Source organism: Kwoniella shandongensis, chromosome 1, assembly GCF_008629635.2.
Source record: "Kwoniella shandongensis chromosome 1, complete sequence".
Lineage (NCBI taxonomy): Eukaryota > Fungi > Basidiomycota > Tremellomycetes > Tremellales > Cryptococcaceae > Kwoniella > Kwoniella shandongensis.
The window spans coordinates 1,332,772-1,355,018 of NC_089287.1; the positions used below are offsets into that span (position 1 = coordinate 1,332,772).

At 49.1% G+C, this 22,247-nt stretch overlaps 8 protein-coding genes across 8 annotated transcripts; 4 read left to right on the forward strand and 4 right to left on the reverse strand.

Annotated features, from left to right (window-relative positions):
* Window positions 1–471: 471 nt before the first annotated feature.
* Window positions 472–3,314, forward strand: CI109_100477 (uncharacterized protein; the record flags this gene model as incomplete). Its single annotated transcript, XM_032002862.1, has 4 exons — window positions 472–946; window positions 991–2,508; window positions 2,559–3,051; window positions 3,122–3,314. 4 exons carry the CDS (start codon window positions 472–474, stop codon window positions 3,312–3,314), a joined length of 2,679 nt encoding a protein of 892 aa, XP_031862669.1.
* A 145-nt stretch (window positions 3,315–3,459) lies between these two features.
* CI109_100478 (uncharacterized protein) lies at window positions 3,460–5,325 on the reverse strand (the record flags this gene model as incomplete). Its single annotated transcript, XM_032002861.2, has 2 exons — window positions 3,460–5,009; window positions 5,250–5,325. 2 exons carry the CDS (start codon window positions 5,323–5,325, stop codon window positions 3,460–3,462), a joined length of 1,626 nt encoding a protein of 541 aa, XP_031862668.2.
* Window positions 5,326–5,538: 213 nt separating this feature from the next.
* CI109_100479 (uncharacterized protein) lies at window positions 5,539–7,907 on the reverse strand (the record flags this gene model as incomplete). Its single annotated transcript, XM_032002860.1, has 10 exons — window positions 5,539–5,974; window positions 6,047–6,304; window positions 6,378–6,449; window positions 6,504–6,564; window positions 6,634–6,696; window positions 6,745–6,893; window positions 6,997–7,098; window positions 7,174–7,273; window positions 7,326–7,628; window positions 7,718–7,907. 10 exons carry the CDS (start codon window positions 7,905–7,907, stop codon window positions 5,539–5,541), a joined length of 1,734 nt encoding a protein of 577 aa, XP_031862667.1.
* Window positions 7,908–8,250: 343 nt separating this feature from the next.
* On the reverse strand, window positions 8,251–9,572 carry CI109_100480 (uncharacterized protein; the record flags this gene model as incomplete). Its single annotated transcript, XM_032002859.1, has 4 exons — window positions 8,251–8,762; window positions 8,828–9,134; window positions 9,189–9,229; window positions 9,293–9,572. 4 exons carry the CDS (start codon window positions 9,570–9,572, stop codon window positions 8,251–8,253), a joined length of 1,140 nt encoding a protein of 379 aa, XP_031862666.1.
* Window positions 9,573–15,075: 5,503 nt separating this feature from the next.
* On the forward strand, window positions 15,076–16,150 carry CI109_100481 (uncharacterized protein; the record flags this gene model as incomplete). The annotated part of the gene is made up of 4 exons (XM_032002858.1): window positions 15,076–15,513; window positions 15,623–15,730; window positions 15,791–15,811; window positions 15,863–16,150. 4 exons carry the CDS (start codon window positions 15,076–15,078, stop codon window positions 16,148–16,150), a joined length of 855 nt encoding a protein of 284 aa, XP_031862665.1.
* A 418-nt stretch (window positions 16,151–16,568) lies between these two features.
* On the forward strand, window positions 16,569–18,644 carry CI109_100482 (uncharacterized protein; the record flags this gene model as incomplete). Its single annotated transcript, XM_065966800.1, has 14 exons — window positions 16,569–16,772; window positions 16,843–16,855; window positions 16,905–16,925; window positions 16,985–17,058; window positions 17,111–17,242; window positions 17,302–17,350; window positions 17,403–17,433; window positions 17,479–17,537; window positions 17,587–17,666; window positions 17,712–17,913; window positions 17,966–18,206; window positions 18,255–18,275; window positions 18,330–18,349; window positions 18,415–18,644. 14 exons carry the CDS (start codon window positions 16,569–16,571, stop codon window positions 18,642–18,644), a joined length of 1,377 nt encoding a protein of 458 aa, XP_065822872.1.
* A 101-nt stretch (window positions 18,645–18,745) lies between these two features.
* On the reverse strand, window positions 18,746–19,112 carry CI109_100483 (uncharacterized protein; the record flags this gene model as incomplete). The annotated part of the gene is made up of 3 exons (XM_032002856.1): window positions 18,746–18,875; window positions 18,968–19,034; window positions 19,091–19,112. The coding sequence occupies 3 exons, from the start codon at window positions 19,110–19,112 to the stop codon at window positions 18,746–18,748; spliced, it is 219 nt and encodes a 72-aa protein (XP_031862663.1).
* A 292-nt stretch (window positions 19,113–19,404) lies between these two features.
* On the forward strand, window positions 19,405–20,736 carry CI109_100484 (uncharacterized protein; the record flags this gene model as incomplete). The annotated part of the gene is made up of 6 exons (XM_032002855.1): window positions 19,405–19,420; window positions 19,539–19,743; window positions 19,825–20,042; window positions 20,160–20,383; window positions 20,446–20,519; window positions 20,586–20,736. 6 exons carry the CDS (start codon window positions 19,405–19,407, stop codon window positions 20,734–20,736), a joined length of 888 nt encoding a protein of 295 aa, XP_031862662.1.
* Between the last annotated feature and the right edge of the window lie 1,511 nt (window positions 20,737–22,247).

The following is a 22,247-nucleotide window of genomic DNA, read 5'->3' on the forward strand; positions in this document are numbered from 1 at the left end:
CACCGAGTTAGTTACCTGATTATGCTTGAAACACGCTTCAACGCGACTACTAAAACCAATCACTCACTCTCCTTTCATTCTTCCACTGCTTTGTACTCTCTTGCATATTCATATCTCATCCCTTACGCGTGTACAAACAATGGTCTCAGAGTGATCATATCAGCACATATACCCGGCTCGTGCGAAGAGGATTGAAACGCAGCATAACGACGAACTCATGATAACGGTATTGAAATCGATCAACAACGACATCAACAACAACAAACAATAAACCCACCAGCCCTGTGCGCCGGAGCAACCTACAACCTACCACGTTCCGAGATCATTTCCACCAACATCAACGACATCCACACTCACATACAGCATCAACATCTGGCAACGAAGCATCTTACAGCGCATGGTCTCCCGTTCTGACATCTCATTGCATCTATCCGTGACGATCTTCCCGCACTCCTCGGCGACTTCGTCAAGATGACGACCATTAACACACCGGGACGGATATCTGATCGACCTAGCCAAACTTCATCCTCCAGCACACCCGGCAGATCTATATTTCCGGGATTCTTGGCGACAGATGATGCGGACTTTGACTACCCGAGCCAAGCTTCGCCTAGCTCCTCACGATCATCCATTGACTCGCCAATAGGTCTACCATATCTTCGTGATTCGCTGAACCCTTCTTCATCCACCTCATCGTTGAACAAACAATCCGCTCAGGTCAGATCGTCGTCCTCCTCCTCGTCTCCTCAGGCATACAATAGTCATGCTGGACCGTCCACGCAACCTCACGCGCCTCCGCTCGTCGTGCGAAAGGAATTGCGAAGTCCTGGACCAAAACGCAGACCCCCACCACTGGTACTGGGAAGAGCGAGGGATGCGGCTGGTATAAACGAGCAGATTCAGCTTCAGAGGGATGATCAAGAACCGCAATCAGCAATCAGTGATGGTGAGTATCAGCTTGCTGTTCGAGACCGTGCTAAATTAACTCAGACCGAGGTTCGTTGACCAACGAACTGCAAGATCTATCGCTTCTTCGCAAATCGGTGCGACAAAATCTCCTCGCACGACCGGTCGATTCACCCCTCACAGGCGGCTCAGATTCTGATCGAGGGTCCAGCGGACAACCCACACCGGATATGACCCGTTCCAGTTCTGCCATACCGGACAGCGAAACCATAACCGTTTCAGAAACACTTAGACTTTTACGCTCCTCTCCACAGATCCTCGTGATCGATACACGGCCGCTGGGATCTTTCCTTGAATCACATTTCCCTCGTTCAGCCAACATCTCCATTCCATCACTCATCTTCAAGAGATTTCGGAAATCCTCAGGACAGCATGCCACCAGCTGGGACTCGCTTGGTGGTTTCGTTAGTACACAAGCAGGACGAGAGGTGTGGGATGGTCTGGAAGTGAGCAAGCCGTTGGACGTCGTAGTGGTCGGTATCACGGTGGGTGATGACCTTGCCAAGGTTCTGGTGGGGATCATGAAGAGCTTGGTGACAACGGGAAGTGTCAAACTGTTGCGAGGTGGTTGGGGAGCAGTGATGGCGTCTCCAGACGCGTCGGATATGCTTGTAACAGGGGAGCTGAGCAACGAAGGTAGACCAAGCTTGGCTACTTCGCTACCACCGTCCAAATCAGCTTTAACTTTCAACCTCCCTCCGCCGGCTATCCCGCCTGCCTCCCCGCCCCGAGGCGTCTCTCATCGCCCGTCGATGCCCTCACTTCGTCCTGATAGCGTAACGGCAAAACGCAATCTACCTTCGCTTTCGATAACAGGCGGTGGACAAGGCTCCTCGGCTCGACGGACTCCGAAACTCAGTCTCAACTTGGACAAACCGCTCCGGAGTGCAACGTTGGGGTCATTCCAAACCGATGCTCCCCCCACACCGGGCGGAGGTGGATTTGGTGCAATTCGAGCCAACAACCACCTGTCCGTCAAAACGGGCAGTTCGGTACCTCGATCGCCCGGCTTCACGCTCAGCATTCCAAAGACCCCTTATCACGGCTCATTCCAAACCTTGTGTCACGAGCAGTCCAAATTGCCTCCTTCGCCGAGCTCGTTCGGCGATGTCAAACGTGTCATCGGAAATGATGAGGATTACATGTCTCCGGCAGCTCGCACGCCTGGGACACAACGGACATCGGGTTCGACAGCCAGGCCTCAAATCGAGGGCACTCGTACTCCTGGTTTTTACCACTCACCCGATCAAATTGGTACAGGCGAAATGATGACAACTGCTTCTCGTGGTGGCATGGCTCCCTTTGTGGTCTCAACGATCTTACCTTCTTTCTTGTATCTTGGACCAGAAATTGCCAGCGAAGAGGAGGTGGAGACATTGAGGCGGATGGGTGTGAAGCGTATACTCAATGTTGCGCTTGAATGCGACGACGATTCGGGTTTAGGACTGAAGGAGAAGTTCAAGTATTATCGAATACCGATGCGGGACATCGTGGAGGAATCTGGCGTAGCTCAAGGCATGCGAGAGTCATGCGACTTTCTGGGTAAGCTAACCAAGCCTTGGAATTAGGAATGAGCTGACGCGATATGACAGACGATGCGAGACTTCACTCTGCTCCGACATACGTCCATTGCAAAGCAGGCAAATCACGATCAGTCACTGTCGTGCTGGCCTACCTTATTCATGCCAACGCGTGGACACTGAAGACCTCTTATGCCTACGTTGCTGAAAGACGTAAAGGGATCTCACCCAACATCGGATTTGTCGCCGAGCTCATGCAATTCGAAGAGTCAGAGCTTGGTTTGAAACAGTCAGGGGGTGTACACGGGGAAGGGTCAAGTGGCGGAGGGAAAGACGCAGATGAAGAGGAGCATGGAGGACCGGCCAAACCGAATCCGAGGCATATGCGTGAGAGTCTTCCGCCAGCATGGTCAAGTAGCGTTGATTCGTATAAGCGTCCGCCGAAAGTGTCGCCGCTTGGGTCGGGCGAGGACGGGGAGAAGGGCAAGGGTGATGAGGAAGGGAGACATCAGGTTGGGGACGAAAGAGAGGTCAGAAAAAATGGTCAATGGGTGCATCAGCGCAGGTGAGTACGATGTATGCGATATTGGTACAGCCTCAGTCATGCTGAACAATCATCTTGTGTCCTCTCATAGAGCCCCAGTTGACCGGACGACTTTACAACCTGGGAGACGAGTCTCGAAAGCGGGTCTCGAATCGCTCCGACCACTGAATTCGACGTCGTCAACCAGTCCTCGACCTTCTCCTACGCCTAGTCCCGCGGGAAAGAGAGGCGATAGACATCATGCTGCGACTCCAGGTACCGAAGGAGCATTACGATGGGTGTGACGAAATTGCATGGCATGTAACTATTTCTTGTATCTCGCTGCCTGTTTAGCACCTTGGTGGGCCATGTGGATCGAGAAGTGATTGACACGAATACAGTACACATCAAATCACATCGCTACACATACTGTACATTCACTAACACCGTCTACTTTTTCTCTGCTTCTGGATCCACTTTGTTCTCCTGCTTATCCTCAACGTTGTTCTCTTTCGCCGTTTCCGCCGTGTCCTTTGCTTTCTCACCCTTGCCCTCCTTTCCGTTGTCCTTGGCCTCTCCTTCCGCTTTCTCACCCTTGTCCTTCTCCTCTTTTGCAGCGTCCTTGCCCTCTTTCTTCGCCTCATCATCGTCCCCTTCCTTGCCTTCCTCCTTGACCTTCTCCTTTTCCTTCTCCTTTGCCTCTTTGGCCTGCTCGAGCTTCTTCGCCACCTTCTTTTCTTCCGCCAGCCTGTCCCTTGCAAGGTTTGCCAGCTGATCCATCAATTCTGCCGCTTGCTCATCCCACTGACCCCAAGGTCGTCTCATCCAGTCCAGGATCTGATGACGCTGTTCTCGCTGTTTGGGCAAGAGACTCTGGTCTTTCGTCATCGGACCAAACTTGGGCAGAGTCGAGATATATTCCTCTTTCGTGAGAGGCCCGATCCTTGGGGCTGGCGCCTTGGTGGTGGTGGAACCTCTTCGCTGCTGTTGTGGTTGTGCAAGTGACTCCAGGCCAGATTGTGGATTCGCTTCGAGATATGCTGCGACCTTTGCCTTTTCCTTCTCGTACCTGAGTTGTTCGTAAGTCTTCTTCGGAGGAGGAGGTTTGTATCCTGGAACAGGAGGATGTTTGATTCCTTTGTGCAACACTTCGAGATTCGCGGTCGGGAGGAGATATTCAATCTCGTAATCTATACCATGTTGAAGTTGTTCTCTGAGTCTCTTATCGTCCGCAGCCTGATATTTGTCTTTCGGACCAATGAACAATTGTCTCAACCAAGGTAATTGCGCTTCCATCTTCATATTCAACTGTCTCTCTTCCTCCACCTTCTTCTTGTAGTTCGCAAAATCGACTTCTTCAGTCAATGGTCCGTGGGGTTTTGGGAAATTGGTCGGAGCAAAGATATTCGGGAATCGATCGAGTGATTCTTGCGCTGCAAGGACAGCTTGAAGTTCGTCTTCCAATTCCGAGATCATGATGTCAGATCTCCAATAGGCGTCTTGACCAGGGATGTATTGGTTGTTCTGTCGTTCCCAGACTAACTTCGCAATCACGTATCGCAGAGCGTGGACGTGCATAGAACGAAGCATCGCATAGTTGACGGCTGGTTCGGCAAATTTCACCGGTGCGGATGCTGTGACAGCTGTGGGGGCAGCAGCATTGGCAGCAGCAGTGGACGTGGGAGTGGAGGGGGAAGTGACGGTCTTCGATGAAGATTTGGGAGTGGCTGTGGCAGTATCCGCAACACCAGCAGTGGGACTAAGGGGAGAAGTGACGGTCTTCACAGTCGGTTTGGCAGGGGCGACACCCCGAGCGAGGGAGAAGTCGGCAGCGCCGGCGGTGGGTGAAACGGGTGTGAGAGGAGGAGTGGCAAGACCCAGCAGAAGAGCAGGGTGGGTAAACTTGGGAGATTTGGTAGTGATACAAGTTGACATGACGTGATGTTTGTTCGATGTTGTATACGCTTGAGCAGTTGAGAGGATCTTTTCAAATCTGTGTGCTGTGGTTGGGAATCAAGAGATACTTGGCCCAGTGTCCTCGCGCATGCTCTCATATATCCGCTGGTCGGATACTCACTCAATGTGCTGATCCTTTCATGTGGCCTTGGTGAATGGAACAATCCTTTGACCAGCTGTTACATGTACGCGTCAGAGAGTAGAAAAAGGTTGGAGCGGTGACCGTAAGGGAGCTTGCAGGGTGTTGTACAGAATGGAAACACCTTCTCTGGAACGCGGCCCACCATAGTCAAGGATTTCACCTAAGTGCGCAGCAGGTGCCCTCTCCAGGATCGAGCTGAGTTTCTCGTGCGATAGCATATAAAACAGTATTTACTGTACCAAGTCCTGATGGCTAGCTTGGTGTCACACAAATCGATTTCGAACCATCTCACATGCCATCTTGGAATGCGAGATTTCGATCACTATGACTGAGGCAATCGTATGAAATAATGCATCGTCTTGACTGTTCACACATCTCATCTCTTAATGCTATGATCATGCTACAGTATCGACCAGTGCTGGCCCTTTGTCTCATGCCTTCCCCTTACGTCGCCCTTTCTGCTGCTCACTACCATCCATCATCCACTCCTGCGCATGCTCTACAGCACCCACCGGATCGTCTTTGTGCTTCAATAGATACCCTTGCAAGCTCGCCATGGACAGGCCATTCTGCTTCCTATCTTTTGTCCCTTCGAGATCCTCAAATTTAACAGCCTGGTGATGCTTGTCGTCGCTATCATGTCCAAATACCGCAAGAACAAATCGGTCCGCCAGATCTTCTATGTCGGTCTGTGTTTTTATCGCTGGTTGTTTCTCGTCATTACTTGGAAACGATTGGAAATCCTCAAGAGGGTAGAAGTGGAGATAAAGCGCTCTCGCCTGGGAAGGAAGGGCAGTGGAGAATGGGATACGGATATCGAACCGTCCTGCTCTTGAAAGTGCTGGATCAAGACGATCAAGGTGATTACTATCCCAATTCAATCAAATTCAGATCAAGAATTAGTACCCATTTTACGTGGGCCCGCAGTAGTCAACTCACGTTGTAGCAATCAACACGCATCCCTCCTGACTTGAGACTCCATCAATTGCATTGAGTAGCCCGGACATCGTCACAACCGACGGGGAGAGATCATGTGTCCCCCCTACCGCGACCTGGGTAGAACTACTGACCTCTGACATGTCCGGTGGAGACTCGGTGATGGGCTCAACAGAGATTTCTTCCTGTTCGTCATTGTTCTGGATTGCTGTAGAGCCCGTGTTGATGGCTTGTGAACGGCCGTGAGGGAAGATGCAATCGCTAAATAAGGCTGGTTTTAGCCGCCGACCCTCGTGCCGTCCGGAGATCTTCGACTAGGGTCTGCGTCACTTACATGTCCTCAATTAGGATGATGCTCTTCGAAGGACAATCGCGGAACAACTTGGCCAACTTGGCGTCGTCCATCCTATTTATGGTCATGAACTCATGTTGCTCGTGCCAATGCTAATACCTGACTCACCCTCGTTGCGCAGGGTTGATAACGTAGATGTCCAGAGCCAATTTACTAGCTAAGGCTGTGACTACAATTTACGCCACCAGGTCAGCTGTTGACTTCCGGATGTCAGTGCTAGCTGGTTGAAGTGACTCACCTAAAGTGGTCTTGCCAGCGCCTGGTTCACCATGGAAGAGATACCCTCTCCTATGTGGGATACCTGGACCATATCAGTCTACATACCATGTAATTTGTGTGGACGACTCACCTCTCGAGGCATACCACCGGATCTCTGTGTCGGAGAGGAACTTCTCCATGTCTGTGAGGATAGTCTCCTTGATAGAGTTGGGAAGGATGACGGATGACCACGGACGGGAAGGTCGAGAGACAGGTCTCAACCACGTAGCGTTGATTCGTCTACATCACAGAGCGACCATGTTCAGCAAATACACATCTTGATGCGATGTGGCGGACAAGGAAACAGGCATGGGAAGAGAGTGGCACAAAGACAGAAACCCACTTGGTATGGAAGATCAACAGTTCCCGTTCCTCTTTCGCATAATAAGCTTTATGCGCTGCCACAAGGAAGTTTCGCAACACGTTCGACTGGAAGGCGATCGTCCTGTGCCGTCATGGCCTTGTCAGCGTCCGCATTCACGTCAAAGTACTCGTGGCAAGCGTTCAGCAAATCGCTCACCTGACTTGGTAATGCTCGATTATTCTGCCACGCGCAAATCCGTTAATCCGCCTCGTCACCCAGATGTAGTTTCCATCATGCTTCAATCGAATGCGGTGGTCTATCATTGGGGTCAATAACGGAGTGCAGAAAGTTGGAATCGGTGGACTTACTATAAGTAGGCAAGACTTGTCCGATGATACCTTTCCAACTCCAACTCGCACTTCTCGCCAACGTCTCTTTGCCGGATGCGCCAACAGCCCCAACCGCCGCGCCAACACCAGTCGTGGCTAAAACATTAGTACCGGCGGTTGCCTGAATAGTCGCCGCATTCTTTTTCTTCGCACTTCGCCATTCTTCGGTGACCAGTTGGAAATCGTGAATTTGGGATTGGGCTTTTGCGTCCTGTGCGATCCACGCTGTGATCCAGTTATAGGCAGGGTCTGAGATGGATATGTAGGCTGTAGGGAAGAATGCTACGAAAGGCCGAAGGAGAACATAAGCGGTCGGTCTTGACACTTGATGGAAATGTAAGAATCAGACAAGAGACATTGATCTGACTCACTACGGCCCAGCTGAGTAGTTGCGTACTTCGTGAACCTCCGAAGAAGTGCAAAGAGCCAACCGATAACCAAGGCGCGTATAGCCAGTGGAACGAGCGACTCTACGTTACCGTTGCGAGAGAGGGTGTGGATCAGTCGCATAGGCACCGCAAGAATGTCATCGGAATAGAGCAATGCGTTTACGAATGACATGTTGGGTCAGTCGATCGATCAAGTGGGGATTGTGACTTACTTTCCTTATGACATATGCTAGAATGACGATTGTCAGCATTGGTGAGAAGCGTTAAGCGTTGCAAAGGTCAGCGTCGTCGTCGAACCGATACATCGTGTGACTGTCATGTCGGTGTCGGTCCCGCCGATCACTCTGTATCTCCTTTGTCTGGACTTCCAAGCAGCATTTCCTTTGTTCCTACAAAGGCATCGACGCCTCGAGGCCGTGATCTGCGCCCTGGTTTGTGACTTCCTGCATCGTCTTCATACGCGGTTTTCTCTACTATTGTCCTTGCTTATGACGCGTATACCTGAGGTATACAACTTACAACCACACCAGATCCGTGACGTTCTCGATCTTCTCATCCTTTCCAGCCAACTTCCAGTCGGTACCGTTTGCCCCTGTCTGCCAAATCTCGATACCACCCTCCTTTCTTCCTCCCACAGCGACGTACTTTCCATCGGCGCTGATTTGTGCACCTCGAAGGTTGTTGAGACTGGTCCTGACATGTTTGACATTCTCGACTTTACTGCCGTCAGCATTGAGCGTGATGACGGCAATAGCGTCACCCGATGGAAGGTCAGGATGAGTAACCTTGCCACCGCTCTTCTCGTCGAGACTGAGTTCGAGTCGGTTGGTCGCGTACAGGACGTTGGGGAAAGCGGGGTTGATGAGCAGTTCCGCAGCGTTCATGTATTGTTTGCCCTCCTCAGGCACAGAGGGAGGGAGGATGCTGGCCTTAAAGTCAGGGCTGGGAGAAAGGGGGTACTTGGCGCCATCAAGATTGAACACGTAGAGATCATTGGCCATTTCCGTGATGAGGTAGAGGTATTTGCCTAAAGTTTGTGATATACATCAGTATGACTATCGACTGTACAATCCTGATGATGGATGTACGCACCGTTGGGGGAGATCACAGCGTGTCGGGGTCCGACACCTGGAGGGGCCTGCAACCATCCTTTGATGGCTAAACCACTAGCACCCTCCCGCTCCACAACCCAGACCCGGTCACTGCCGAGATCGGGGACGTAGAGCAAACCGCCCTCACCCTCGATAACCTGATGCGCGTGAGCGGCGTCCTGTCGTTCGGGGTTGGGAGCTTTGGTGTCCTTGTAGACAAACGGAAGCTCGAGGAGAGGAGATTCAGAGTCGGTGGAAAGGGAACCGTCCTCCTTGACGGGGAAGAAGATGAGGGATCCTCCCATGAACTGTGGAATGTCAGATCAGACGTTGTGAACAAAAGCGGGAAACGGAACACCTACGTTAGAGGCGACAATACCGGACCCATCTTTCATAACGTGGACTATGTGCAGTGTGAGGTCAGTCTACAGGCGTCCTGAATAAGGCCCAAGAACAAAGGGCTCACTGTGTGCTGGAGATCCATGAGTCTCTCTCTCGCCCGTAATCTCAACATTGTCATTTGTCAATTTCAAACTGACCGCAAGACCCTTATCAACCTCTGAGAGGGTGTACAAGATCCTCGACGAAGCGAGAGGACCGTTCTTAGTCGCGGAAGTCTCGATCCATGATGCCTTTTCGGGGGCTTTGGATTCCGAGACTACCTTGATCTTGGCGGTGGAGGGTTCGAAGGTAATAAGACCGAAAGTGGGTCGATAGCCTCCAACGAGAATAGAGTATGTGGACATGTTTGTGTCTTTTTTTATTGGTTGATGTTCTGATGCACGTAGTAGCGAATTGATATGCAACTTAGGTATGAAGAGATGTGGAAGAGAGATGGAATTGGCCAGATAGTTGGTCGGCAGGGTTCCGTTGTATGTCAAGTTACCTCACCGCACGTCATCACAGCGGTCATTGCCGCAATCCGATACGCCGGCAGGCACCCCACGCGTTGAGACAAGTTTATATTCATCCGCTGCCAATGCTACAAATATGCAACACTCTCTCCTTGTACAGTTGAAGCTATAAAAATGCTTTGCTTGCTATGCAAATAGTACTACTGGAAAAATAACACCACTGGACATGTGCAAGGAAAGTGCAAAGCTTTGACATTCGCCTTTGTATTATCAGTATCCCCTTTGCCCGGAGGTCCCGCCTGTAGAATCATCAACGCTGAGGCCCTGATGGGCTCCTCCAGTGCTGTGGTCTGTTGCTCTGTGCTTATTATGGGACCTTGATTCACTGGGCATTATGTTGTAGCTGGTCAAGCCTCTGTCTTCATACATGTTCACATGGGCAGCTTACTCACCTCTGTTGTGACCCGGGTTCAGAAGGGGAAACACAACCATTGTCAGGGGTGTCACCCCGACCAGCCAATGACCGAAGTTTGACCCAAAACAGAAACGTAGATATGAAGTTCACGTATGTAAAGGACTTAAGGGTATAACACATATACAGCTAAGTTGAGACTGATCGGGTGACTGCTAAGGTTGTCGCTACGGTGGCTAAGTTCATATACTACGGTGAAGACTAAAATTGAGAATCGCTGGGGATTTGTTCTCTTGACTACGGTATTCCTCCATCTATACCTCTTTGCACTTCTCGTTTGTTCTCGGTTATGTTCATGTTCCCGGTTGCAAATCACTAAAAGGTCATATTCTGGACTCACATGTATTGGTAAAGATCTAAGGTTGTTGGTAGGACGATGTAATAGTTCTAAGTTCATATAAACACGTCGAGGTTTTATGAATTACGCCGAGTTTCGCGGCTTGTTCGTAACGTCTTCGTGAATATTGGTATACGGTCGTGACATCCAGCATCCTCTGACACTGGCTTCTGCAACCATACCCACCTACAGGTGATCAGACCTTTTCACACACACACATCAGGTTTATCTAAACCTGACTCGCATGTCATAATCATGAGCACTGTGTATGGTCTGTTTCCAACATAAGCTTCCGCATTTCTGGAGTTTGCTTTGCTAGAAGCTGTAGACTGATGTAGCTTGACAAAAAACTGACTAGCAGGATACTGCAACTGGCCATGGTGGTGGACCCCTGAGTTGACAAAGTGTCATGGCTGGTGCCACCAGTGAGGATTGGGTTTTGGTATTGTTGTTGGTGGTTGCAGACAATACTAGCAGGCTAAGTGAGACCTTGTGTTGATACTGGTATATGAATGTGTTATACTGCGAGGTGTTACTGTAGGAATGTAGAAGTGGCAAAAATAGAGCCATCATATATGCACATTGCTCTCATCGGTGGGGTAGATGTATCATTGTTGAGTGGAGCACATCAAAGGACAATAGGCTTCTAAGTGTGAACATCCAATGCTTTTCTTCTTTGGTGAGAAGCATGAAAAGGGATGAGCTGTATGTCATGGCTCCACATTTGGCCTCATACATGGAGCTTACATTCAAAGGTCTGGACGGCTATGACATGTATTGGACCTGCAGTCAGGAGTCAAGTGAAAGGTAAACAATGACACACCACATTGTGTAACAATGGCTTTATGTGTGAACCACCGTCCAACTATGATGTCAAATTATGTAAACATGCAGAATGATGTCAAATGACATGTCAATGATGAAACGTGATGCAAAGTGAGGTTTAGAAGAACGAAGTTGATATGTATGATGTCACCTCTTTCTTGTTCATGCTGTGATGTCATTTGGTAGTCCTCTCATGACTGTACTTTGTCTGTTTGGAGCAGAAGTGTAAAAATTGGGTGGCAAGGTATAAATAATGTCACTGTACCTTGCATTGCTGAAAGAATCTGACTTCACCAAACTTTGGACCAGACAAGGCCTTCAATACAACCATCTTCAGTTCTACTACTACTACTCTGCATTGGCTGAACAGCATGAACACCTCCAATTCTGACTCCCCGTTTCAAGATGCCATTGATTCGGTGCATCTGGGTGACAATTTTTGGCATCATCACTATCCTAATGGTACAAGTGCCTGGCGTCGTCCTGATGGCAGTGGCTTTGTCTACAGTGTGACACAGAATCTGATGGAGCCGGAGCTGTGGAGGATTGACGCTCAGGGTGAAACTGACCCCGGAACCTTACAAGACTGGTTCAACCGAGAAGTCTCAGACCTCAGGTGGGCCATACTTTCTGTCACAAGTACTCTATCTATCGTCTTTACCTTGATGCTCAGCTGATTGTACCATAGAACTTACCACTTTAGACAGAGGTTCCGACAAGATCCGGGTCTGGTTTCCAATCCGAGGGGTTCTCATACTATGTAGGTGCCAATTCTTCATCATTACTGCATTATTGTCACCTCAATAGCAGGCTGAGTGTGTCACAGGGGTTATCAAAACAGTGAAAGGATGCAACAAGCACCTGTCAGGACTCTGAATGGCAGGGGGATGACAATTTTGACAAGGAGCACGGTGGTGGTGACAATTGCCAACCAGCAAGACCAGTCATCTCAAGGGTCTGGGACTGGAAGAAGCCACCATCATGGCAACAGTGGGAACTAGGCTCCTGCTGGTCTGGTTGTCTTGGGCTAGAGACACAGAGCTGGAGGAAGGATAGGACCATAAATGTGTTGTGAGAGATTGTTAGTCACAGACGGAAAGATCTGCTCAGAAATTTTTTCGAGGAGGATAGTGAGAAGATGTCTGTAGATTTCCAAGTGATGTATGTGATGAACACCACTTCCACTCTGTCATGCTGGCAAGAGGAAATGCTGGAGACATGCAAACAAGGCACACCTGTTGGTCACCGTCCGGGGTGTCACACTGACCAGCCAATGACCACAGTCTGACCCAACAAGGGCAATGGTACGAGGTCTGGCATGTTTCAGGGTTGAAGTGTATGACCTATATACAGCTAAGCCAAGAGTGATTGGATGAATACTAAGATTATGACTATGGTGTCTAAGTGCATCTACCGTGGTGAAGACTAAAATCTAAAATCACTGGGGATTCATCTTCTTGATTACGGTTATTCCTACATGTGTATCTTTGTGTGATATTGGTCTGTTCTCAGCTATGTTCATGTTCCCTGTTTGCAATTATCAATAGGCCATATTCTAGACTCACACATATTGGTAATGATCTAAGGTATGCGGTACAGCGATGTGATAGTTTTATGTTCGTGTTGCATCATACAGGTTGTCTTAAGTTCATATAAATACGTCAAGGTTTTGTGGATAACGACAATTCTTGTGGCATGTTTTGTGATGTTTTCGAAATTATTGGGATACAGTCGTGACAGTCATGAATGCGAAAATGCCACCATTCCTTTCTGCTCAGACCACTCTGCAATCTGCTTTCAAGTATGACTATATTCAATGCTTGTTTAAGTCAGTGAGAAACCTGAACATAGATGAGCTATATTTTGTGGCTTCACAAACGAGCTCATACATGGAGTTCATAGTTAAGGGTACAAATGATTGTATGGTTTGACTGTGCAGCCAGGAGTCAAATCAGAGGTCAACAAAGACACACCACATTGTCAAACAGTGATGCAGAAGCACTGTGCAACAGCGAAAAAAACTTGATGTAAATGATGCAATATGAGGTCAAAATCACGCAAAATGATGCAAATTGATGCAAATTGATGCAAATTGATGCAATGATGCAAAATGCGCCAAGATTTGATACGAGCAATGTCATTCCTTGCCATTTATGCTATGATGTCATTGGCAATCCTTTTGTCACAACGATCAACAGAGGCTTCAGTCAATGAGGCCCTATCACACTGCGGAGACAAGGTTGAGTGATATTCGCCAAAGGCGTTATCATAAATGACAACTACCAAGACCGACATTTTTGGGCATGTATAGCCAGAATCGGGATTTCCAGCAGAATCCCGATTACCATGACCTTTTAAAGTGTGATGTGATGCTTGGATAGCGTAGTTGGCCACTGGCTAGGCAATGCGTTATTACAGGCGTCAACTATAATGATAAAATAGGACCTTATAAGATGTTTGAAGATGAGGAGGAAGGAGATCGTTGGAGCAAGGCAGGCTCACAGCTCATGTAGGTCTGATTCCAGACACCTTAATTGCCACTAGCACTGTTATAACAGGCTGATCATCTTACAGGGACTATAATTTTTGAACGCGCAAAGACTTTCCTGAATGTGCGCGTGCAAATGAACGGAACTTGCAAAACAGCATTGCTTCACTGAAAGACATGCGTCGGCTGGTGAATGATGCCATTGTTGTGGGTGATGCATCGGTCTCAGTCCCCCAAGAGACCATTGATGCCCATCAACAGGGTCAGCAGACAAGGGAGACACACAGTCAGGGTGGCAGCAGACAATCTCTTTGGTCTAGGCTTAGGCCAAGGCACAGGAGTGGTAGTGGAAGGCATTAGGCCGCTGCCAATTGCTGGGATGGACATGGAATTGGGACACTGAGAATGGGAGAGACCCTGAGTGTGTTGAGTAGAAATTGTCAAATTCCACAGGAAAGGGTGCTGCATTACAGTCACAAAGCTAGGGAGTGAAAGTTTGATAGGTTGGCATGTAGTATACATGATGAACACAACACTTGCTCTGTCATGCAGTTACAAACCGCAGTATTTACAGAAAACATCCGGTCATCATTGGTCATGAGACCTAAGTACCGTCTTTCCTCACCTTCTTGAGACATCCTTTGAACACTTCAAGCCACAACACCAACGTTCAAAGCAGAAATCAACCACATACCACCATTACACACAGCCATCCATTATCATTTACCAGTTTCAGCTACCATGCTGAGTCTTTCACTAAGTTTTGGTTCTGTTCCACGTCTACAAGCTTCAAGTTGGACATACAATATTGCTGGCCAAGCACATTGAAGTACTGCATTGAAGTCGTCACATATGACCAGGTCTTGAGGGCTTTTGATCCACCATGACCTGATTTGATTTCACATCAAATAGTTATACTGTCCGTCCAAATGAAAGTAGCTCTGTTGAGAAAGATCCACTCTCATTTCAGCCTCATAATATGCAACAGCAAGCAACTAGCCCCTGTAACACATGTGGCTGGGGCAGCACAAACTGGCTGAATTAGGCATATCATTCTGAAACCAATATGTGTCAGGAAGCATGAGCTAAAAACACAACGCTCCTAGCACGAAATGCAGTCCAAATCGCGCTGTCCACCACGGACCTCTGAGTTACGCAACTTAGTTCGCCACGCGTGGAAAGTATTGACATTAGAAAGCCGTCGATCAACATCAACTTTCTTGGCGATATAAGATTACCCAACTTACTTCCCAAGCTCACAGCATTGCGCACGATGACCAACAAGCGGACATCATCCCCTGATTCTGGTCCATCGGATCCCAAACGTACTCGAACGGAAGTCCCCTCACTCCACTCATGGCTCCATCCCAATGAACCTCCACCTCTCTCTGCACACTCACCACCACTACACGAATCCTCTTCTACCTTTTTGTCTTTCACAGTCTCCCTCGTCCCTCCTTCGCACATCACGACAGAAACCTCGCTGGCTAAGGAGGCCCGGAGGATAGTACGTGAGCTCGATGTCGTCAGTCAGGTCGGGGACCTAGTGATGGGTTCGGGGGAGGGTGCGTTCCAAAGTGGAGAAGGGCGAGCGGTCGGGAGAGGCAAGGGGAAAGAAAGGGCTCGAGAACCGGATCATAGGATGTGGGCATGTAGAGCGTTGTGCTTGAAGGAAGGGAAGAACGGTACGGAAGGAGAAGAGGATTACCATGTGAGTGATTTAACTCCGCGCCCGTCAATGTTTTCCTGCTCTCCAGAAGCAGTCAAGGCGAGCAGCGACGCCCGATACTTAAGTCTAGAGGCTGATATCTCCAACTTAGCTGATAGAAAGCTTTAATGACGACGGAGAGAAGTTCGGTGGAGAACGGATATTGAAAGTCCTACGCGAACAGAACGCAGTTGATGTTCTTACCGTATGCGCTAGATGGGTGAGTACTACTTTGTTTTCGGGCCTCTCCAACACAAGCTGATGCAATGCGATCGTTCAGTACGGAGGCGATATGATAGGGGTGAGCGTTGTTTCTCTCAAAAGCTTCACACCAGATCTGACCCCTACCTAGCCGATACGGTTCCAACACATAGCCACGACTGTCCAAACCTCTCTCAAATCACTACTGCATTTTGTACAACTACGCGACTTGCGCACTGCTCTCGAAGCTTTAGATGAGGAAATTACTTTGCTGAGAGCAGCGACAGCACCTACATCATCCGCACCCTCGCAGAATGATCCAGCGATCGCGTCGAACGGGGGGAAGTACGATACGATCGAAGATGTTGCCAAGTTGGAGAGGTTAATCAAGGCTAAGGAGAAGACGAAAGCGATTTTGGAGAGTAAACAAAGCTCATAGCTGGGCGTCATGCTTCATCCGGACCGGCCATACCATGCCGTCGCTTTGCTTAGCATGTATGACCTCCCCAGCTCGCTGTCAGCGGCCATGGTCGTGGATGATGCATTTCCAATCTCCAAAGAGCGACTGCAGACAGGTTGTCACCGGTATCTATCGCCCCGGTGATTTGACCCGCGTGAGAGCGATAAGATTAGGATTGGCAATGACGATGGTCGTATATGCCAATCGTCGTCGAATTATGCCTTATTATCATCAAGTGGAATAAGGCAGACTGGAAAGTGGAAAACAATGCATTTCATATCGACTTGTTTTCCATTCTGATTCGAGTCAACTCAAGGTGTATATAAAGATACAAATCACGACTAAATGTAGAGGAGAGAGATGCTTTCCCCATCAAGACCTGCATCCGAATCACACCATGTCAACTGCAACAACCTCACACCCAGCGGAAGATCCGCGCTCAAGAGATGGAAATGATAAGGATCGGCCCGCTCCGTTTGAACAGATGCAAGTTCAGACCGACGAAGAGGCATCCTACGATACCAGTCGTAGCCCTGCTCTGCCGCGAGTGGATGGAGGATGGGGAGCATGGACATACCTTGCCGCAGCGACAGGTTTGGAGGTGAGCAAATGTTGTCGCGTATGTGTTCACTGGTTCAGTGACTGAATTTCTGTGCGCTGGTTCCCGACAGACACTAGTATGGGGTGAGTTTGCCATACAGCATTAGGTCAAATGCTGAGCTATTGAGAGTAGGGTTCGCAAACTCGTATGGAGGTACGTATCTCCACCGTGACTGGGCAAATACGAGCGCCAACTGATATGCTGTTCGCTAGTCTTTCTCGATCACTATAACATCCTCTATCCTTCTTCCACTGGTCTGCTACCGATAGTAGGGACCATTGCGGTCGTATGTCCTACTCTATCCTCCGCTTAAGAACCCACGCTGACATCCGTGGCAGGGAGCGATGTATCTTCTTCTCTCCCCGCTCACGCTTTGGCTCACGTCTCATCCTCGTTGGCGACGACGAGTGATGTGGATAGGCTTGATCGTCATGGCTGCAGGCTTCATAGGAGCAGCTTTCGCAGAGAGTGTGGGTCTATACACAGGCGCAGATAACTTGTCGCTGATCATTTACTGATCGTTTCTCAGGCTGGGATGTTGATCTTTACTCAAGGGGTCTTGTACAGCTTAGGAGGAAGTGAGTTGCTCTTTTGTCTCCCATCGTGACCATATCTGACCTGTCGATCAAGCCATGTTGTATTGTCCAACGACCAACTACATGTAAGTCTACACCACATCGAGCGACACCAACTGACCCCTCTCAAGGTTCGAGTGGTGGTTCAATCGAAGAGGTTTTGCGACCGGTATCATGTTTGCGGGAACAGGTGGGCCTTTATCTCCGGCAAAAAGAAGTATATTGACCTGGGTTGGTAGGCGCCGGCGGTCTCATCATGCCCCTGATCTCATCGGCTCTGCTGCAGCGATACGGCAAACGCACTACTCTGCTTGCGATTGTTCGTGTTATCCATCTGTTCCACTAGACGTTGTGTGCTTACTAGTCAGTACAGGGTATCAGCTACACGATCCTGCTCGGCACGCTAGTACCTTTCGTTCGACCGAGACTGCCCACGCCTCCAGCGTCTGCAAGTAGATCTCCTAAACTGGATTGGTCATTCTTCAAGCACTTGCCTTTTTGGCTCTTATGGACAGGCGTGCTGTTCCAAGGACTGGCGGCGTTTATGCCAGGGACATATCTCCCTTGTACGTCACCCCTCATTCATTATCCCGCATGACTGACTTGACTTCCGTTCAGCCTACGCAACAGCTCTATCACTGTCGCCTACGGTTGGCACGCTCACAGTGGCGTTGATGAACCTCGCTCGCGTTCCCGGTCAAGTCATTCTGGGTCACTTGTCCGATAAGTTGGGTCCGAGGAAGATGATCGTTGCGATAGCTCTGGCGTCTGCAGTTTCGGTCTTTGGCGGTTGGGGCGCAGCAACGAACACGGGTGGTTTGATAGGTTTCTCTTTAGCTTTCGGTGCATTTGCAGGCAGGTGAGTGCGGTGCGTCCAAAATGAGACTTGGTTGACACGACTGTTCAGCTATACCGCGCAATTCCCAAGGTATGTCACTAGTGCAATACAACCGTTCGGAGGCTGACACTCTGCATTGTCTAGATTCATAAGTATTATTACCCGTAAGCATTCATTCCCTTTCTCCGTTGGTATCGTGCAGAATGTCTACTGAAGCTATGCGCAACAGGCGACGATCCACACCTCCCTGCGATCCTGTACGCTCTTTTCTCCTTCGCTCGAGGAATAGGTTCCATAATCTCTGGACCTCTTTCTTCCGCTTTGATCTCAACCGACTCAATGGACGGCGCGAAGGGTGGTTATGGCGTAGAAGGGTATGGGGTGCTCATCATCTTCACAGGAGTAGCGATGATCATGAGTGGTGTGGCGGCGGGGTACAAGGGGTTCAAGTTGGATTGAGCATTGAGACGGAGGATCAAGTCTGAGGTCTAGACGTTGACATATGATCAGTCTCAGTGAGACGGGATGTATGAATCATAACGTACTATCAATTCAACCGGCTAGACCAGCTTGCCAGGAGCGCCAGATACCATACCAACTACACCTCTAGCTGCTTTCCCGCCGAAATCTCGACCAGAGTTGCGAGCAGCAAGGAGCGAGATGACAAGACATGCGCCGACGAATGCGGTGCTGAGGGAGGAGATCAGATCAGCTTATGACATGGATCTTGTCATGCCAGACTACGGAGCGAGCTTGGAACGAGAAAAGAAGGGATGACGTACAACTTATAAAACGTCACTCGTGAAAGTTGTCTCTCTTCCTCCGAAGTTCGAGACGAAGCGAAGATTGCTGCAAAAAACGATAATTAGCTAGCTTCGATTACACTGATTGCAAGTGGAGCTCACATCGAAGGTTAGGGAGGGCCATGTCGCGTACAATCCTTCTTCTTTGCGTTCAAAGTATGCTCGAATCAGAAAGGGAATGAGAGGACGACACAATTCAAGTATCCTCAGCCCAGCGTCCGCACTTGAAGCAACAATAGGGAAATGTTTATCTGCGCCTCCACTTACGCTCGGCTGTTCGGGTCATTGTCAGTCTGGTCAGGTCGCGTTGCGGGTTGCGATGACGATAATGATGTTGATGCTGATGCTGGTGGTGAAGCAAGTCAATTCGATAGTAATAAGCCTACTCAGCTCAGTACCTCGCCTCACCATTCAATATGGCAGAATCGGATCGTGAGTGACGTTTCTTATGGTCCTTTCGAGTCCTCATCGAGCCGCTCGCGCGCTCACAACACTTCCCACTGCCTACCCTGCCCCATTCACCGTACTAACGTACATTGGCCTACTTTAGAAACCTTCGAATCCCTACTGGATCTCGTTCGACGCCTCCCTCCAACTCGGATCGAGTCCAACGTCAATGCGTTATGCGATCTGGCTCCTGAGTATGCTGACGACTTGTTGGGAAATGTCGACCAGCCTCTCAAACTGTTGAGAGATGAGGAGCAGGGTAAGGACTTCCTAGGATGTGATTACAACCGAGATGGTGACTCTTTCCGGTGCGTAAGGTCGTCTCCGATGCAGCTGTGCAAATCCTGCCGGTTGAAGCGGAACAAAAGCTGATCCTGAGTACGTTGTAGCTCACCATGGTCCAATACCTATCTACCCGAATCGACATCCGGACCAACACCTTCTCCGCGACTTCGACAACTCGAGACGAGCCTTAATGGAGCTTTCGACACTTATCGAGAGATGTATTTTGAAGGAGGAGTGTCCAGTGTTTATCTGTGGGACTTGGAGGATGAGCCTGAAGCGGGGAAGGAGATGAGTTTTGCAGGTGTGGTGTTATTGAAGAAGAGTGAGTGAGCGTGCGCGCTTGACCCAGACACGCTAGGACGAGCGCTACGTTCGAAGTCGAGACGAGCTTGGTCATGGGATCTGTCGCTGAGATTGTATTGATGCATCTTCGTCGCAGCCCTCTCACCCTCCTCGTCCGACCCCGAGACAGCACCCTTGGGGTCATGGGATTCTCTCCACGTATTCGAATGTCACGAACGAGGTCGTTCTGCCAAATACAAGCTGACATCCACTGTCATGCTCGTTCTGGAGACGAAGACGCTAGCAAAGGCCGATGGGAAGGGTGCAGAGGGGGCGGAGGGGAAAGGAAATGTCACGTTGAGTGGTAGTATGACCAGGCAGGTGGGTTGATCCGCAATACGCAAATATAAAAGGGACGACTCCAACATACTTTACTGTGTCAGGCCGAGGTTGATTACCCACTTACGACTGCTGCGGGACATATACCGAACATTGGAAGACTCGTTGAGGATATGGAGTGAGTCCTGAACTAAACTAGAGGTAGCTGAGCAAAGCTGACCGGTACCAAACGCACGCCCCTCAGAATCAAGATGCGAAACCTCCTCTCTGCTGTATACTTTGGAAAGACCAAAGACGTCATCAACGATCTGAGAAGTCAAAGTGGACTCGAGACAAAGTCGAAAGAGGACTTATTGAGAGCAGAGCTCGCGGGGAAATTGGGCGGTAGGAAGTAATCAGGGTGAGAGTAGAGATTATGCATGTGTATTGTTTGTGTTCGCAAGTACACACTTGCCTCATCAAGAGTATCGTGCGAGCGGCTTGCGTGGCCGATATGGACACAACGGTGGACTTGGCGAGGTATGAAATCAAACGTACGTCTATCTCAGTGATCTCAGAGCGTAACGGCCCGACGGTGTTAGGTGACTTCGAGCTTGGCAACGAGCAGAGAACAGCTTGATGTTTCAAAGGCGCTGTCAACAGCGGCTAGTCTATGGCTGGACATGCACTAAACAAATGGGCAACACAACCTGTGTGTGATGACTAGGGACGCCAAGTGGAAATAGACCAAACCACAAGGATCATAAGAAGCTGACGCATCTCTCTAACCAAGATGGATGGGCACTGTACTTCACTAAGCACTGGAACGGGACTGGGACTAGGATCTAGTAACATGAAGTCAGGTCCAAACTTTTTGATTCTTGTTGTGGGATTGATAGCTGGGTGAATGGATAGTAAAATAGCCAGAAGAAACAGAAAGGCTGACTTCCCAGTCAAGTCGCTTCTGTTGGAAGATACGGCGTGAGATTGTCCGTGGGATTGTGATAATATCCTGCATTGCATAGTCCCACAGAGTGGAAGCATGTTTTAGCCTTGTGGCATGACCAGGTCATGACACAGACCTGCCCATTATCTTAGGCTCACTGTCATACGAGTGTCGCTGTAGTGCAGATGAAAGTTTGCTGGCAATCCAACAAAGCCTAACCCTCAGTAGTTTACTGAATGTCACGACCTGATGTGATCAGCAAGGCCGGCTCATACCGTGACACTATGACTTGGTGTCCAAATAGATTGACTGATCATTTGTGCTTATTCATCCAAGTTGGCACCAGAGGACATCACAGATGGATATGATCAACTGAACTCCCAAATGGTTCCCACTGTTCTAGCAGCGTCACTGGTACTTATATACATTGCAGAACTCATACATAGGTACTCTGGTGATTGATACATATTCCTCTGTCTAATTTGCTACTTATGTGTGAGTACATTGTCATACTAGTCAACCTGAAGTCTTTTAGATTCAGTACTTGATTTGTGCTTTTCGTCAGATCCAAATCTATTCGTATCTTGTATTACCAGTGAGACTCACCATCGGACTCGACTTTGACACTATGAGTTAATAGTAGATAGATGGTAGTATAGTACCTCAACAGAACCGTGACACATGTATGCATACACCAACTCAGTTCCTCCTCTTCTCTGATGCATGTGAACCTCAAACAAAGCAACTGTGAAGCTATGGTTAACCAAGAACTGGACGGTTATTTCCACTTGTCTGTCAAATCTTGGTGGTATCATGCAGGACCCGTTATGAGACCTATGGTGGAGTGCTACATCATCATCAATACCGGTCTCAGGGAGCTTTTCTTGTTGGATAATAGCAAGTGTACACATGTGGCAAAAAGTATGTCCTGTAGAGACATGGGTCTGTCAACTCAAGAATTAGGGCATTAGGAGAGGATGT